Source organism: Ceratosolen solmsi, unplaced genomic scaffold (assembly GCF_000503995.2).
Source record: "Ceratosolen solmsi marchali unplaced genomic scaffold, CerSol_1.0 scaffold29, whole genome shotgun sequence".
Taxonomy (NCBI): Eukaryota; Metazoa; Arthropoda; class Insecta; order Hymenoptera; family Agaonidae; genus Ceratosolen; species Ceratosolen solmsi.
In genome coordinates, this window is record NW_011948417.1 from 6510533 (window position 1) to 6526594 (window position 16062).

General features: G+C 22.1%; 1 protein-coding gene across 3 annotated transcripts in view; it reads left to right on the top strand.

Annotated features, from left to right (window-relative positions):
- The first annotated feature begins 229 nt into the window (after positions 1–229).
- The window catches only part of Glut1 (Glucose transporter 1), a 50922-nt gene continuing 35089 nt past the window's right edge, over positions 230–16062 (top strand). For 2 of the 3 annotated variants that reach the window (XM_011496430.1, XM_011496433.1), the window contains exon 1: positions 14722–15077. Coding sequence is in view for 1 of the 3 variants with exons in the window: in XM_011496432.1 (XP_011494734.1) it covers positions 14136–14425; positions 14718–15077 (650 nt within the window). In the remaining 2 variants the exon portion in view is untranslated. Of the gene's footprint in view, positions 568–6700; positions 6940–13893; positions 14426–14717; positions 15078–16062 lie in introns of those variants that run through there. The other variant, XM_011496432.1, reaches the window with a different exon arrangement.

Below are 16062 nucleotides of genomic sequence, written 5' to 3' on the forward strand. Positions count from 1 at the left end.
TTTTTAAAAAATTACAATAAAATAATTGTAGAATGCAGATATACTGACAAAACGAGTAGACTCTTAAAGATATAACGGGAAGAGAGAGGATTGTGTTCTCACTGGGTACCAGAGTAGGGATAGACGACGTTGCGAAAGAGACGTAAAGAGAGGTGTACGGGGAGAACATGATTTCGAGTTAGGATTCCACTTCCAGTGCTAGTTATTACTCCGCTTCGCCATCGTTCACGTCAATGTCTGATAATTAAAGAGGTGCGCGCGACGTAGGTAACTGTACCACATGTGCATCCACATCGAAATAAATCGCTAAGACTATACTTTTGACATCCTATATCTTTAAATATTGGTTGAAATTTTTTATAGTGCATGGAATTAGATAACAGTTCAAGTAAAACAGTTTGTTTTATAGTGTATTATCCATCAGAGACTCTTGCTTGTTACCTAATGTATATGTGTGTACTCAGTGCGTGCATTCGAAAGTAAGAATAAAATTGACATATAACTGTTGTTATGCATGCAAGTGTTCTATAATAGCTGTATACAAAGAATGTATCCTGTTTATTGTGGGTAAGTATGAAAGGAAAATATTTTGAAATAGCTCAGTGCCAGTGGACGCGTATGAGTACGTCCACGTGTTATCACGTGTTTCCAAGTCTTACCGCGCCGGGTTAATTCTACTTGAATGTATAAGTATTCCTATTACTTTTATAACGAAAAGGTAAATCGTACTTCAACTTCAGTTTTAAAAATGTTAAAAAGTTTCTGTTTAATCAATATACTGAATGAATGTAAACTTAATATTAAACATAGTACATATTTTATTCTATATTATATTAATAGACACATAATAGTTATTGAAATTTTATTATATTTTTTATTTATCATATAATTAGCAGAATATTTAAATTATGTATATTAGTTACATATGTACTAATATTTTATCTCTAAATTTTTCTCTAAATATAAGTTAAAAAATACATTGAAACTTAAATAAAATTAAAAACAATTTTATTAGTGCTATATAATTCAATCGCTTACTATTAATGAGTTAATTTATTTCTCAAAATATCTATTTTATTCGATAATAAATTGAAGTTTATACTGTAAATTTCCGTTTCATTTTTCACTTTTAAAAACAATATTTAAATTATTTTATAATAATTATTTATATATATCTATATATTAATATATACTAAATGATATTTAATTATATAAAAAAAGTATGAATCTTTTATTATTACGTGATATGTATTTTAGAATATTTTTCAATATCTTATCAAACATATATATATATATATATATATATATATATATATACTTATATACAAATCAAGTGACAGATTATATTTCTATGTTTATTTTAAAGTATTTAATCTATATAATTATATTATATAATTACATTTTTATGATTCATAATAATCTTATGTATTTTTATTCTATTTATTAATTGTATTAATAATTCTCGTATTAATATATCTGTTAAAATCTTCAACCTCAATATTTTCAAAATAGTGTATAGCTAAATAGATGTAATTTATTTATAACAAAAAGTATATTTTTTAGTTGTGTCGGCAATAATTATTATCCTTTAATATAATATGCAAGTAAATTTAATTTTACTTTTTTTTATCATAGCAAACATGTAATCAATCTTTGTTTACAAATTATACAATTTGATTAATTTTTTTTTTGTAAGAACAGATTATTTATTTATAATGTTATTAAATACATTATATTAAAATATATTGATAAATGTTATTAAATACATTACATTAAAATATGTTGATAATGTTAAATAAAAATATATCTAATAATTACAAAATTGAACAGCGTTCTGTATTATTTATTTATTCATAATTATTTGTTTATTTTGTCTTTAAATACTCGAGATAAATATTAAGATCATAATAAGTTAATCTATGTATATAAAAACTATGAAACTATACTAATGGTAATCAATAATGAAATTATTATTAAATAAAAAATGTTTTTAATTCAATACTCCTATACTAATACAAAAAGTTCTATGTTATTTGAATTATACATTAAAAATGATCTAGTAATACAACGTGCATTATGTATTTAATAATAGATACTGTTAATCTAGATTAACTATTAAGTTAATTATTTCATGATTTGAAATAAAATATTGATATTAATTATTTTAATTATTATTGATGTTATCAGTGAATTACTTTCATTTAGTAAATTATTATTTGCATATTTTAATTTAAGATTGTTTAGTATTCTTTTGTATGCATATCTATATATATACTTCAAATATATACTTCAAATATATTTTCGCTATATATTCTTCAAAAGTATATTCTTTTGAATGGGTTTTTAGTTAAATTAGTTGGATCTTATATAATATATTCGAGTTTTAATAAAATGCAAATAAAAATATATTATTATTTATAGTATCACATTTTGTACATGTTCTTAAACTATTATAATAAGGTTATTATTTTTTAAATTATCAAAATTGAATTCAAATAGTGCAAATTATTGTTATACTGTGTGAAACTAATGTACAAATATACAATTTTATTACATAAAGAAAAATCATTTTATAACTGCAAAATATTGAAGTTATCATTTTTCTTTAAATTCATTTACTCAGCTAAAATGAAATATATTAAAATAAAGTGAAATTTCGGAGTCAATTAATTGTTAAAAATTTAGTTTTTAATAATAATAATATGCATGTAAAATGATAATATAACTTTTTTAAAATATAAATAAAGAAAAATTTAAAGAATTCACGAAGTGGATATCGTTACGACAATTTTTAATACATTATACAAATTGCTTTATAATTATCGATACCCTATTTGATATATATTCTGATAATGTATACAATAATTGAAACTTGCTACAAATAAATTAAAATAAAATTTACAAATATTAAGAGATTTTATGGTTTTGCGATATAGTAAATTTTTTGCTTGAAAAGTATGATATACGCTTAAACAAAATATTTTCAAGTTAGTTTTTCAAAATGAAACTATAATTGCATTTTCCATTTCACTTCAGTTACTTACGGACTACAAATTTGAGATTATAAGTTTATTTTGAAATAATCTACATAATGAAAATTCTGAAATAGCTCTAAATTCAAATCGAAAATCGCACATTTGTACACTTAATCATATACTCAAGGAATTTGTAATCAATCAAAACAATAGTTAAACAGCCAATTATATCAATCTATTAATCACAGCTCTTGATGAAACGAATACAATAATGTTTACTTGGCGATTCGGTAAATGATAATAAATATAGACATATATTCATATGATTATAAATGTAGAAAAAATTAAGATTTTAAGATAAATGTAGAGTCTGAAAGATTTGAGTTGATTGATATAATACAAAATATATTCGGTTTTCATATAAATAAAATCTTAATTTTAATATTAATTAATTAAATATAACTAAAAATTTTATATAAAAATAAATAAATAAAAATAAATTCGTAAATGTATTGAATTGATATTTTCTTCGACTAATTTTGACGAAATTAAAAATTAGTATTTGTATATATATATATATATATATATCAAAATATTACATAAATCTTATTTATAAATATGTGAAAAAAAATTTTAATTTATGACTTTTTATTAATGCACTACTTTCCTTTGAGTTACTAATTTGACAAATGACATAAATATTTTTAATTTCACATGATTTAACTCAAAATATAATATATTTTGAATATTACACTAATTTAATTAAAACAGATAATAAAAGAAAATATTTAAGTTTTGATTCTCCGGTTTTATTTTATTCTCTCTTTCTCTCTCTCTCTCTCTATCTCTCTCTCTCTCTTTCTCACTGAGCCTCTCTCGTCTCTTACTTATTTTTCATTCTACTATAGTCGCACAATATTCATTAAATAGCTCATAGGTTTTTTAATCATTTAGATTTTTTTCTCATAGAATGGAATTTCTTCATTATTTCATAAAGAACACAAACATCAATTGATAACAGCCACTGTATAATTAATTAAGATATATATTATGTTCATTTACTTTATTAGAAATAATATAAAACTATATTGAATACTAATGTTAATGTAATATTTAAATTCAATTTATATTAAAATCAAAAGTGATCTATGATAATAACATGTCTTTCAAACTCATTTTTCTCTCTTTTCAATCATTAACATTATTTAATATCCATTATTAATTCAATATAGAATATTACATATGTTAAGTTTGTAAAGTTAAAACATTTAATTGAAATTTAACAACAATTCTACATGTAAAGAGCGAGATAGAAATATATAAGAAACAGTAAAGATTATCCATGGGAATTGAAACTGAAACATGTTTAAAATATTTGAATGAAAAATATTAATAAATTATATTTTATAATTTTTTATTAGAAAAAGATAATTTACTTTCTCTGTTTAACCATAGATCGTTTTATTTCTTCAATCGCCATGACGATTATATTCTGTTTCTTTCAGCTGTCACTTTTTAAACTATAGTATTTATCAATGCTTAGTCTTATGCGGCAAATTATCACGTAATCAATATCAAAACACGTGCTTTAACCATTACGTAAACATATGAGGCATTGAGATTATAAATGAGTCAGTAACGTTCATAATACATTGGGTAAAATTGTAGGCTGTAAAAGCTGAAAGGGTATTAAACTTATTTTAATGCAGATTATTAATATTTTAAAAATCAAAATGAAATTATAAAATAAACTAGTTATTTTTAATTATATATTTAGGAATAATATTGTAAATACAATATATATTTAAAAATATATATTAATAATATTGTCGTAACATTTTTTAGAAATTTAGTTTTTAGAAAAATAAATATTAACAGATACAAATTAATGTTTTTAAACATATATATACACGGAAAATAAACAACATTTATTCTTTCAAAACGTAATTAATAAAATCTTTACTTTTTAATGTACGTATGATTTTTTTGTTTAAAAAAATTTTATAATAACATTTATATTATTATAGCATTCTTATTATCTTGTTTTAAGTTATATGAAAAAATAATTTTTAAATGTTCAGTTTAAGAAATGCACTGCATGATATTCATTTTCTAGAATATAATATCAAAAATATAAAGAAACATAATAACTAATGTTTTTACAAAAAATTAAATAACGAATAATACTCATAATAATGAATTGTGTTTGTAAGTAATAATCTCAATTGATTTATTAAAGTAAATACTCAACATTTACTGAAATATCCATAAATTCATAATTAACTACAATAAGTTATAGTAATATCAATAAATAATATATAGGTATATAATGTTTTATAGTTTTTTAGCTTTAGAAAGAATATTAAAAAACAGTAAAATTATTAACTTTAATAGATATTTTACATACTGTAGAATAAAATATTTTATTTAACAATTACATATTTTGTGAAGATTTTCAATGTTTATTAAAGATTACATTCGTTATAATAAGAAATTTTAATTCAATAGATTCATATTCACGATATATTTACCACCATATTATAAAATAATTAAAATTAGCTATTGAAAAAACAATATTTTGTAATAATTAACAAAATAATAAGTATAATGTTTATTATAATTATTATAGTATATTTATTTTATTATAATTGTAATTTTCTAAAAGAGATTGACTATTAGCGGAGAAAAATTACATATTCTTTGTTCTTAAATGTAAAAATACTGAATACCACTATAATATTCACTTTACATATTATTTTTCTTTTAAATATTATTATTTGAGATGAAATAAAACATTAATTATGTTTTTATAATAAGGTAATTAAAAAAATATTAATTTTGTCGTACGATCGTATATCGGTTAATATATAATATACATGTAAATATTATATAAAATAAATATAATGGTAATTAAAATTACGTTTCAAAAAGAGAAAGTATATTACAATCTTATAAAATTCATAATAAATGAAGATATGTTAGTGTTTAATTCTCTTTGTGTTATTAAACAAATTATTAATTTTGTAGTGGTAACAAAGATAATCAATGAGTATAATTATACAAACAAATAAATAAAGAAATTTATTAATAAAGATATATTATAATACAAATAAATAAATAAATAATCTTATATATATATATATATATATATTCATTTAGTATAACTTATATTTCACATATATAAGGATATATATATTAAACAATAACATTGATAGGCATCCATTTTAATATTATTAATGTTTTAGAGCAAACATATTTTATTATGATGATTAAAATTTAAACTGTTGCATAAATATTATTGTAACACGAATGTCGATAAAGTTATATCCAAAATTAAAATTTTTTTTGCCATCAGAATTACAGCATATTGCTTATATTTAGTGATCATCTTGTACTTCGTAATTAATTTATATTTTATAAATATATTTTTTTATTTGTGAATCTTTGCAATTTTTGAAAATAAAATTCTGATATTTTATGATATATATAATATTTTGTTATTTTCTAAGGGAAATTGTGTATAAATAATATTTAAGTTATACTATAATACATAATTTTTAATTATAATATATTAAATATTAAATACATTATATATTAAATATATTATAAATATCCAATAGAAATAAATGCCTTCTATATATATTTAAACCATTTTTATTTTAATCTAATAGATTTTTAAGTAATTTAATGTTTATTTAATGTTGATTTTCTTATTAATTTGTCAGTGTCGAGAAGTGACTTTGTCTTCGAGTGGCCAGGGAGAAAGTAGAACGGAGAAAGAAAGTCCAGATGCAGTGGGAACGTAGATTTTTAACCATTGAAGACAACCTATTTAGTTCGCATTAATCTTCATATATGAAAATATAAGAGCGAGAAAGAAGAAAAATACGAATACCCATTTTGGGGAAACTTTCGTTATTCCAAGGACACAATGGATTTTAGAAGTTTTCTAGGACATTTTAAGGTGAGAAAATAATACTCTATATTTAACAATGAAATGGTCTTTAAATAAATACGGTATCGATGTTTAATGCCTTTATTAAGTAATATTTCCACTGAAAATAAATTTATGATGATACCTTCATGTAATTTTTATAACAAATTTGGTAATGTATGCTGTTAACGAAAGTGCCGGTATTATTTTGTGTTATTTTTTCACAATTATAGTTGTTTCTTAATTTTTTTTTATTAAAGTTAGTAAAATTCATCCAATTAATCTTTAATAAAATGTTGACATATCTGTTGATTTTTATTATAAAATTTCGTTACTAAAAATTGGATGAATTAAAATATATGTTTTTAAACAAATACAGCCTATTTATTAGTAATATAAAAAGGGATTAATTATTAATTACTAAGTTAATATCTTGCGATTAACCTCAAATATTTCCTTGGTTCAAATTTTTTGTTTCTTATTAAAATAGTATAAGATAAGTAATAATTTAAATCGAATATAGTTATAAATAAGATAGTATTTTAATAATAATAAAATAGTTAAGAATTTTTAAAATTTAATAATAGCAAAATCTAAAACAAATCAGGATTAATTTTTTATATCTATATGTCTATATTAATTTTAAATTACAAAACTTTTATTAGTTATAATTTTACATGTACTTATTGTATATTAGTATATTTATTCAAAAATTCTTGTAAATTAACAACTTTACTTTTCTACTAAAAAAAAGAAATATATTTGTAAGAATACATATTTAATGAATATAAAATTGAATGAAGAATGAATTTAGTAAGAGCTCTAGTAAATACCATCTATATAATAAAATTAAATTAAAACAAACTAAATTTACAAGATTTTAATAAAAGAGATATAAAAATAAACATAGAGACGTATATTTAAATACCTTGATATGAGGGGGTAGGGATGTTTATGAGTAAGACCACTAAAGAGATGGGTCAGATGATAGAAAGAAAAAGAATTGACTTAGCAAAATCGAAATAAGACAGAGCAATAATCTGCATGCGTCGTAAATTTGATGGAAGCACTTGCCCATTACCATTTGGAGCTATATTTTATTTATACTAATTCTAGATAAATATCGATTTTATTTTATTTCTTATTTATTGTATAATGTAAAACAGTTATTGTTATAATCGTCATTACATTAAAATTATTCGTAATTTTTAAAATATCTTAATTCTTGTCTATCATATTTTGGTACATTTTGTATTAGTTGTTTCTATTGATGCTCACAAGTTTTAATTAATCAAAAATATTTTTTTTGTGTTTATGTAAAAGCTTTTTTTTAAAATACAATGTTCTTATGTTATATTTTTTTCTTTGTTATTACTTCTATTATTTTGATAAATGATTAATTTTTAATATATTGTGATATATATACTTAAAAGAAATATTTCAACTTTATATAGATGAGTTAACAATACCATTATTATAATATCCTGAGAAAAATTACAAATAAAATAATTTTAAATAACGAATGCATAATATAATTTAAATGTATTTATATGGTAAATACCTGATAAAGTTCCTAACAAAATATAATACTTATATTTTTCAAGATTTACGTAATATAAAAAGTATATGATGAATTGATATTAAAATTTCAAATAAATTAATTAAGTAAAATGCTTCGTCATTATTATTCAAAAATCAAATATTTAACTAATACTTTTTAATCATAATTTATTAAGTTAGTAATTTATTAATTGTGTTCTAAAATTATATTGGATGTGAAAGAAATTATGAAATAACGAATATAAGCTAAACGAACAAACTATCTAAATGAATATTTGCTTGACATAAATTAAATGTGAAAGAACAATAATTCAATTCATTAAAATTATATTATGATTAATATCAATTTATGAACAAAATTTAAATATAATACAATAAAAAATATAATAAATTGAATAATATATTAAAACTATAAATTATAAAAGCGTACTAAAAAAAATTATATAAATATTTTTGTGAAATTGTTTAATTCTTCTCATATTCATCTCTTCAGAAAATATAGAAAGCACAGCTTAAAATAATTTACACTAAAATATTATTTTTATAAATTAAACGAAATAACTTTATTATAAATTTAAATTTTAATTAATTCGTATATATATGTACGTTAAATTAATTATAATTGAATTAAAATATTGTGAAGTCTATATTATGTTTTATTCTTAAATTTATATATTACAATATACGTATAAATAAATTGATAACTAGTAAATTTAAAGTATTTCATATTTACAAATGATTTCGTTTATATATATAAAAATTATTTTAATCGAATAATGTACGATTTATAACTACTTAATTTTTTTTTAATTAGCTAATTTTATTTAGATAAAAAGTAAATATTTATGTCATATATATATATATATATATATATATATATATATATAAGTAAACCTGACGTTTACTTAGTGTTTATTTCGTACAATATAGGCTCCATACACATATGTAATTCAACTATACGGACGGACAGAAAATAATTAACGTTAATCGAAGAATACGAATATAGCAATAGATACAAAATGTTTTAATTTACCAATTATTTCTCCTAATATATACATATTGTTAGTTTAAATCAAGTACATAGTTATCATTAATACATATATCAAATTTAAGAAAATCTTTATTTTAATCACGATACATTCTATCCATAAATATATTGATTAAAGAAATACTAATAGAAAAAAAATTTTTTTCAATTTTTTTTTCAAAACAAAATATATACATAGCATAATTAATGGAATTTAAAACTATTGATATTGTTTTTTTTTTCAATTTTATAGTTTCCAAAACATCATGATCTTGATAGTGTTGTTTTTTTTTTTAAAATCCTTTCGACAATATTAACTTATCAATTATCACGCTTTCAAATTTAGTAAAAATTTCTTTAAGAAAATGGGATAAATTCTATATACATTTCATGTTTATATCTGCGCGCGCAAGAATAAGGTAGATATTGTACTGTTATCGATTACACAATTCAAAGAAGCTCTGAAATATGTCTAGGTAAGCCTCATTTAATGACATTAACCTTATCGAACTTCTTCGAATTTATAACATACAGTCTATTGTTTTTTTCTGTAATTCAATGTCTATCCATTTCCTCTCAATTGATTTTTTTTATCTATTTTTCGGTATACCCATTGAGTCAAATGGTGACAAATTATTTATGGTCAAATTTAGAATGGAAAATGTGTTTACAAACATTGCTAAAATATAATTTTTCGATCTTGCCTAAATTTAAAACCTGTAACATTTTATTTTATTTTATTACCAAAAAAGAATTTATAATACTTTTATTACGTGTTGAGATGAATTTATTAAATTGCTAAAAAAGAAAGCTTGTTTTAAGTCAGTAATACTTCTTACCAATATGAATCTACTTGAGTTTCTAGAAATAAGTACTTTAAAAGTAAAGATTGAAATTTTAAAATTATATTATTTCAATCATAGGATTTATTAATTTTATTGTAATACGATGCCGTAAAGTTTTGTTTAGATTTGATATATTTCGTTATATATTGAATAATAAAACATTTATAAAAAATTTTACAATTTTTATATAAAACTTACCGTCATATTATAACAAAATCACAAAACTATGAATATTGATATTTAATATACAAGTAAATATATGAAACTGAAGATTTTTTTTTCTTAATTTTATTTTTAAAAAATATTATTTAAATTATAGAATTATATTCAATATAAGTCTAGATAAAGTATTTTATTTAATTATGCTAAAAGAAATAATTTTCAAAATTAATAGTTTTAATTATTTTCATTTATGAATAATTTTTTTTTATCTTTGGGTGTATAATTAACCAAGTTATAATATGTGAATTACTTATTGCAATTAATTTACATGGTTTCGTTGTTTTTTATTTTAAACTGACCATGCTAGCCTAGTTAATCGATCCGTCACTCGTGTTGTTACTTCCATGCATCACTTGCTTTCTTTCTTTACTCCGACTTTGCTTCTTGAACTCATACAAAATCCAATATTTTCTTACGATAGTATGCATACTTTAGAATTTACTGATAGAAGGAGTGCAATTTTGATAGAAACTTTAAAATATTCACTATCATTATTATACTTATTGATTGTGCTCTATAATTTAGAATGCATTTATAAATACTATTTTATTAAACAAATATATGGGTTGTGAATTTTCTTGGATGTGTATAATATTATGTCAAGGCTATAATTCTTTTCTGCATGTTATAGGTATAAAAAGCATCTTTATTCGCATTCATTTACGCAATACGTATCACTTTTTTAAATCTTAAAATTAAATTTTCTTTAAAATTATACATATTATTTAGTATTTTGTATGTATTTAATAATATAGAAATGATGATCCAACATAGATAACTTTTTTTTTACTTATTACTAGATTATATTATTTTAATAAAATATAGTACAATGTTTCTACTTTAATAATAATCAGTTTATGATTAATTCAATAAGAACAATATAAGATTATGAGTAAAAATTTTTCGAAAGAAATGAGAAAAAATATATATTAATTATGTTATTCAATGAATTAATAATATACAGTTTTTATAAAGAGTTCAAAAAATAAAAATAATTTAATACTGTTAAGTTACAATTTTAAACAAGAGATAATTAATAGTTCCTAGTATCTTAGTGAATTAATTCCTATTAAATTACTTATTATATTCAATAGTTATACAAATATCAGAATGAGCAATATCTAAAATTCTAAAATTGTAAAAGAATATAAATAATTAAAATCAATTTAGTACTACTTATACTGATTCGAAAGCTTCTGTTTTTTCGAATCGAAAATTCTGTTTTTTCAACTTCAGATTCCTACTACCACATAAGTCTATACGGAAACCTATATAAATATCTATAGTGTTTGTTTTATTAAGAATACAAGAATTTCTTAATTTAAAATAAAATTAGTGCAATCATTAATTTTCCCAATTATTTTTATTTCTAAAACTACAAGTTTTAGACAAATATTATCTTTCAATCTGGTGACTTGGCATTAATTTAATTATCTAATCAGAAATTAGTAAATTTTAAATATTTATAAACAGTCTTCAATGTTATTAAAAAACGGTAATTATAATTGGAAGTTCTAGAGGTTCTATTAGTATCAATTTTAAGCCATTTTGTGAATTGAACTCTCCCGAGTGGAAGTAATCATTCATACAGTTTTTCATCCATATAATTAATTTGTATAATAACTACATCCTGACATTTTCTTCGGAATCTTACCAAATCAAACCACTTTCTTTTTTTATTTCTAATACTATTATACAATAGTTTTTAAAATTTATTTTAGCTTTTCAAAATTTCTTTTGTATAAGTATTCTCGGTATCACAATACTTTTTAAAACTTGTCAGATTATATTCAAAAAATATTTCTTCCAATCCCATAAATAGTAAAAAATAATATATTTAAGCAAATATCATTCTTTAACAGTTAACATAAATACATACAATTAAAATGTAAACAAAATAACTTAATCAATATATTTAGGGATGTAATATTTGATAATAAGACTTAAATTAAATATTTTTCATTTGATTTTTATCAATGAATAAAAATATATAATCAACATCTGCTGCTGCGAACTGTTCAAAATTGCTTCTTGAATATTTTAAAATTATTTGACAAATGGTAAAACATAAATATATTGTTCATATCCATAAGATTAAGTATATTTTACTTTCATTCCACTAAAATTTGTTTAATATGATATCATTATAGATATTTTATTATGAATAGTAATTGTAATAATTTATAACAAAAATTTAGTATATTAGTTTTAAGTAAAGTCTTATTAAAATTTATATTTTTATCTTAAAAGGAGAAATTAAAAACAGTAAGAAAAATAATATTAAATATATGGTTAATTAATAATTGACTTATGTATATTTCAAATAAATATTCACCAATGATCTTTATTAACAGTATAAATAATTGTAAAAATAATACAACTATAAACTTCGCAGAACTATGAATAATTGATTATGTTATCTTTAAGAATTTAGTAATTTATTTCATTAAACTTTTCAAAACTGAGGATATATTTTCTATATTTGTTTAATATACAACTTTATCTTATCTCCCCTTGTTAGAATAATAAAACTTAGATACATATCTTTATTTAGTATTTACAATTAACTTTTGATATTAAAGTATTTAGATTTATAAAATATATTATAATATATATATATATATATATATAATGTTTTATATTAATACAAAATTTGAAAAGTATTTTTACAAATACACAATCTAAACAGCAACAAAAAATTTGTATATAAAACTAGAAAGTTTATAATACCATTTCTCCTTTAATATTCAAAGCGCATAATAATATAATAAAGAATTTTTTTAACAACTTACATTAAAATCATTTATTATTTATTATTATTTTTATTATTGTTCTTTGTATTTTATTTATATTTATTTTGTGTATGCAAGGAACTTATGGGTGAAAATTGGAAAAAACATTACGAAATTTGATAATTTATAAAGTGGATAAAATTAAAATTAAATTAAATTAAATTAAAATCAAAAGTTATATTTAGTGATTTTAATAAAATTTGATAAGATATTGCAATATTACAATAATTTAACGATCGGAGAGAAATTCTAATGAGCACATTTTTTCATTTGTAAAAACTCTAACAATGTAATTTTATTATAACAAAAAATAAAGCTTTTGAGGGTGATTGTAGAAAGTCGTTTACTTTATTATAGTGTTTAACTTTCTGCGAATCAAATATAAGTAAAACCATAAAATTTTAAATTACACTTTGGTATCGGAATGCTAGTGCATGATGGTGAAAAAGACGAGACGAGCTAAGTGTAAGTGAGTTACTTCAAGGATGCTGAATAACAATGAAATTGGTGACTATTTGTTTGTCCTGGACACGTGCAGCATTATGGTGAGCTTGAATCTCATGGCAGCAGCAAAACTTCCTTAGTTTCATCCCACATTAACTCCTTTTCCTTATTCCGCTGTTTTTCCTTTTCTTGCCGCCTCTGTTCTTCATCCTTTGGCGATCACGATCATCGTTCGTGCAGCTGGCCAATATCCTCGTACCAGGATCAGAAAATCAGCCTTTTCAAATATCGTCAGCAGTGTAGTCATCGGTGTGTTCAGCAGTCGCTGTTGAAAGGATGTCCGAGTGTCGTGGCTTTAAGCCAATAAACCACCTGTGGAGCGGTGCTGCATCGACGGACGCTGACTCCGAGTGCTTATACGAGGAGATAAGCGGTCCTTCCGCCGAGGACTCGGTTTCCTCCATTTGCGTTCATCCAGCCCAGGCAACGACAGCCGCGGTCCATCAGCGCAACTTGAGGCGCAGCCGGAAACTGGAGCAGCAAGCCAATAGGTCAAAGCGTTCAGCAGCGGCAGAACTCTCAACTGATCAACATCATCATCAACAGCCGCGGCATCGCATACAGAGGTAAATTCAATTCAATTACATTCGGCCCAAAATCCAAATGCAAAATGAGCTTATGATATATTACATAATATTAAGTTTTCTTATTATTATATATTTTATATTACATAATATTAAGTTATATTATTATTATATATATTATATTACATAATATTAGGTTATATTATTATAATATATATTCTATTATATTATTAAGTTATTTAACAATTGGAATTAATATTATTCTAGTGTTGTTAATAAAGGGAGGTAGGCAGGTGATAAAATATTAAACACTTATGGATATTCGAATGAACAGCCAACAGCAGCATGCGCTGCGCCCCAGCAGCATCGGGCATAATCTGTCGGGCGGGATCGGTGGCATTGAGGCCCGTCAGAGCCAAGCGTCAACGCTCAAGTTGACGAGAGGACGCTCCGCGGCAGCTCGCTACCTTCAGACGACGACGACAACGACCACAACCACGCACTACCAGCAACCGGCGCCGGTGGGCTTCGGTGGGCCGCCCACCCTGCCCGGCCATACTGCTCCGCGTATACCCAGACACGGCGTTAGACCAACGACGCGTCACCACTTAGGGCCCCGGGGATCCTTCAGTAATGAGACGCAGGAAGAGGTACAGGAGGAAGACGAGGCGACTCTTAGGGAGTTACTTTTAAGGTCAGTTTTATGCTCACTGATTCTCATTATTTATATCTACCACGTGCCCCTGACTCGTTGAAGCTACAATTTTATTTGCTTATTATCTATTATATTATTATGCTATATTTATCATTATATTTTTGAAGGAGATAGTTATTGTCGGGTTTACTACAGATATTGTTGATACGAAGTTAATTAATTTTAATAGCCAAATGTCTGATTAATATTTATTCCGATGTTTCTATAAAATTTATATACGTACACAAAACTTATTGGCATTTCAAAGACATTTTATACAAAATATTATTCTTAACAATCTATGTACTGTTGTTTTTCAACAAATATAAGGCGGCAGTAGGTTTAATTATTGAATTATACTTAGATACATAGTTCGTAATTCTACCATACAGTGTTAATTTATTTATTTATTTATTCAAATATTGATAAAAAAAGTAAAAGTTTAATATAGTATTCTAATAAAGTTTCTTTAAAATACATGCAATAGTAATTAAAATATTATACATAATTTCAATATGATTATTTTAACTGTGATTGTTTTTATTCTATACTTTCTCAACATATAATTTTAGAATTGCTAAAACAATAATTTTATTCAGCAATAAAAAGAAGTATATAAAAATATAATGATATTATAAAACATAAATAGTATTATTATAAATAAATTCTTGCTTTATTCAATGAAGAGAATCCTATACTATAAAGAAGAAAATATAGAGGCTATAAATCTTCCTTTTTGATTAAATTGAAATTAAAATCACGATTAATTATATCTTCGGATTAAATTTTATACAAATTAATATAATTTATGTAGAATTCGATGTTACTTTGTTAAAAGCTATTTACCTATATATTATAATTAATATTAAATTTTTAAAAGGAATTATATATTATACTCACAGCAAAAATAATGACTATATTTTGTTTCACTTTCAAAAGTATTTTACAAATTGTATTATAAAAACTGTAGCTCATTAACTGATTA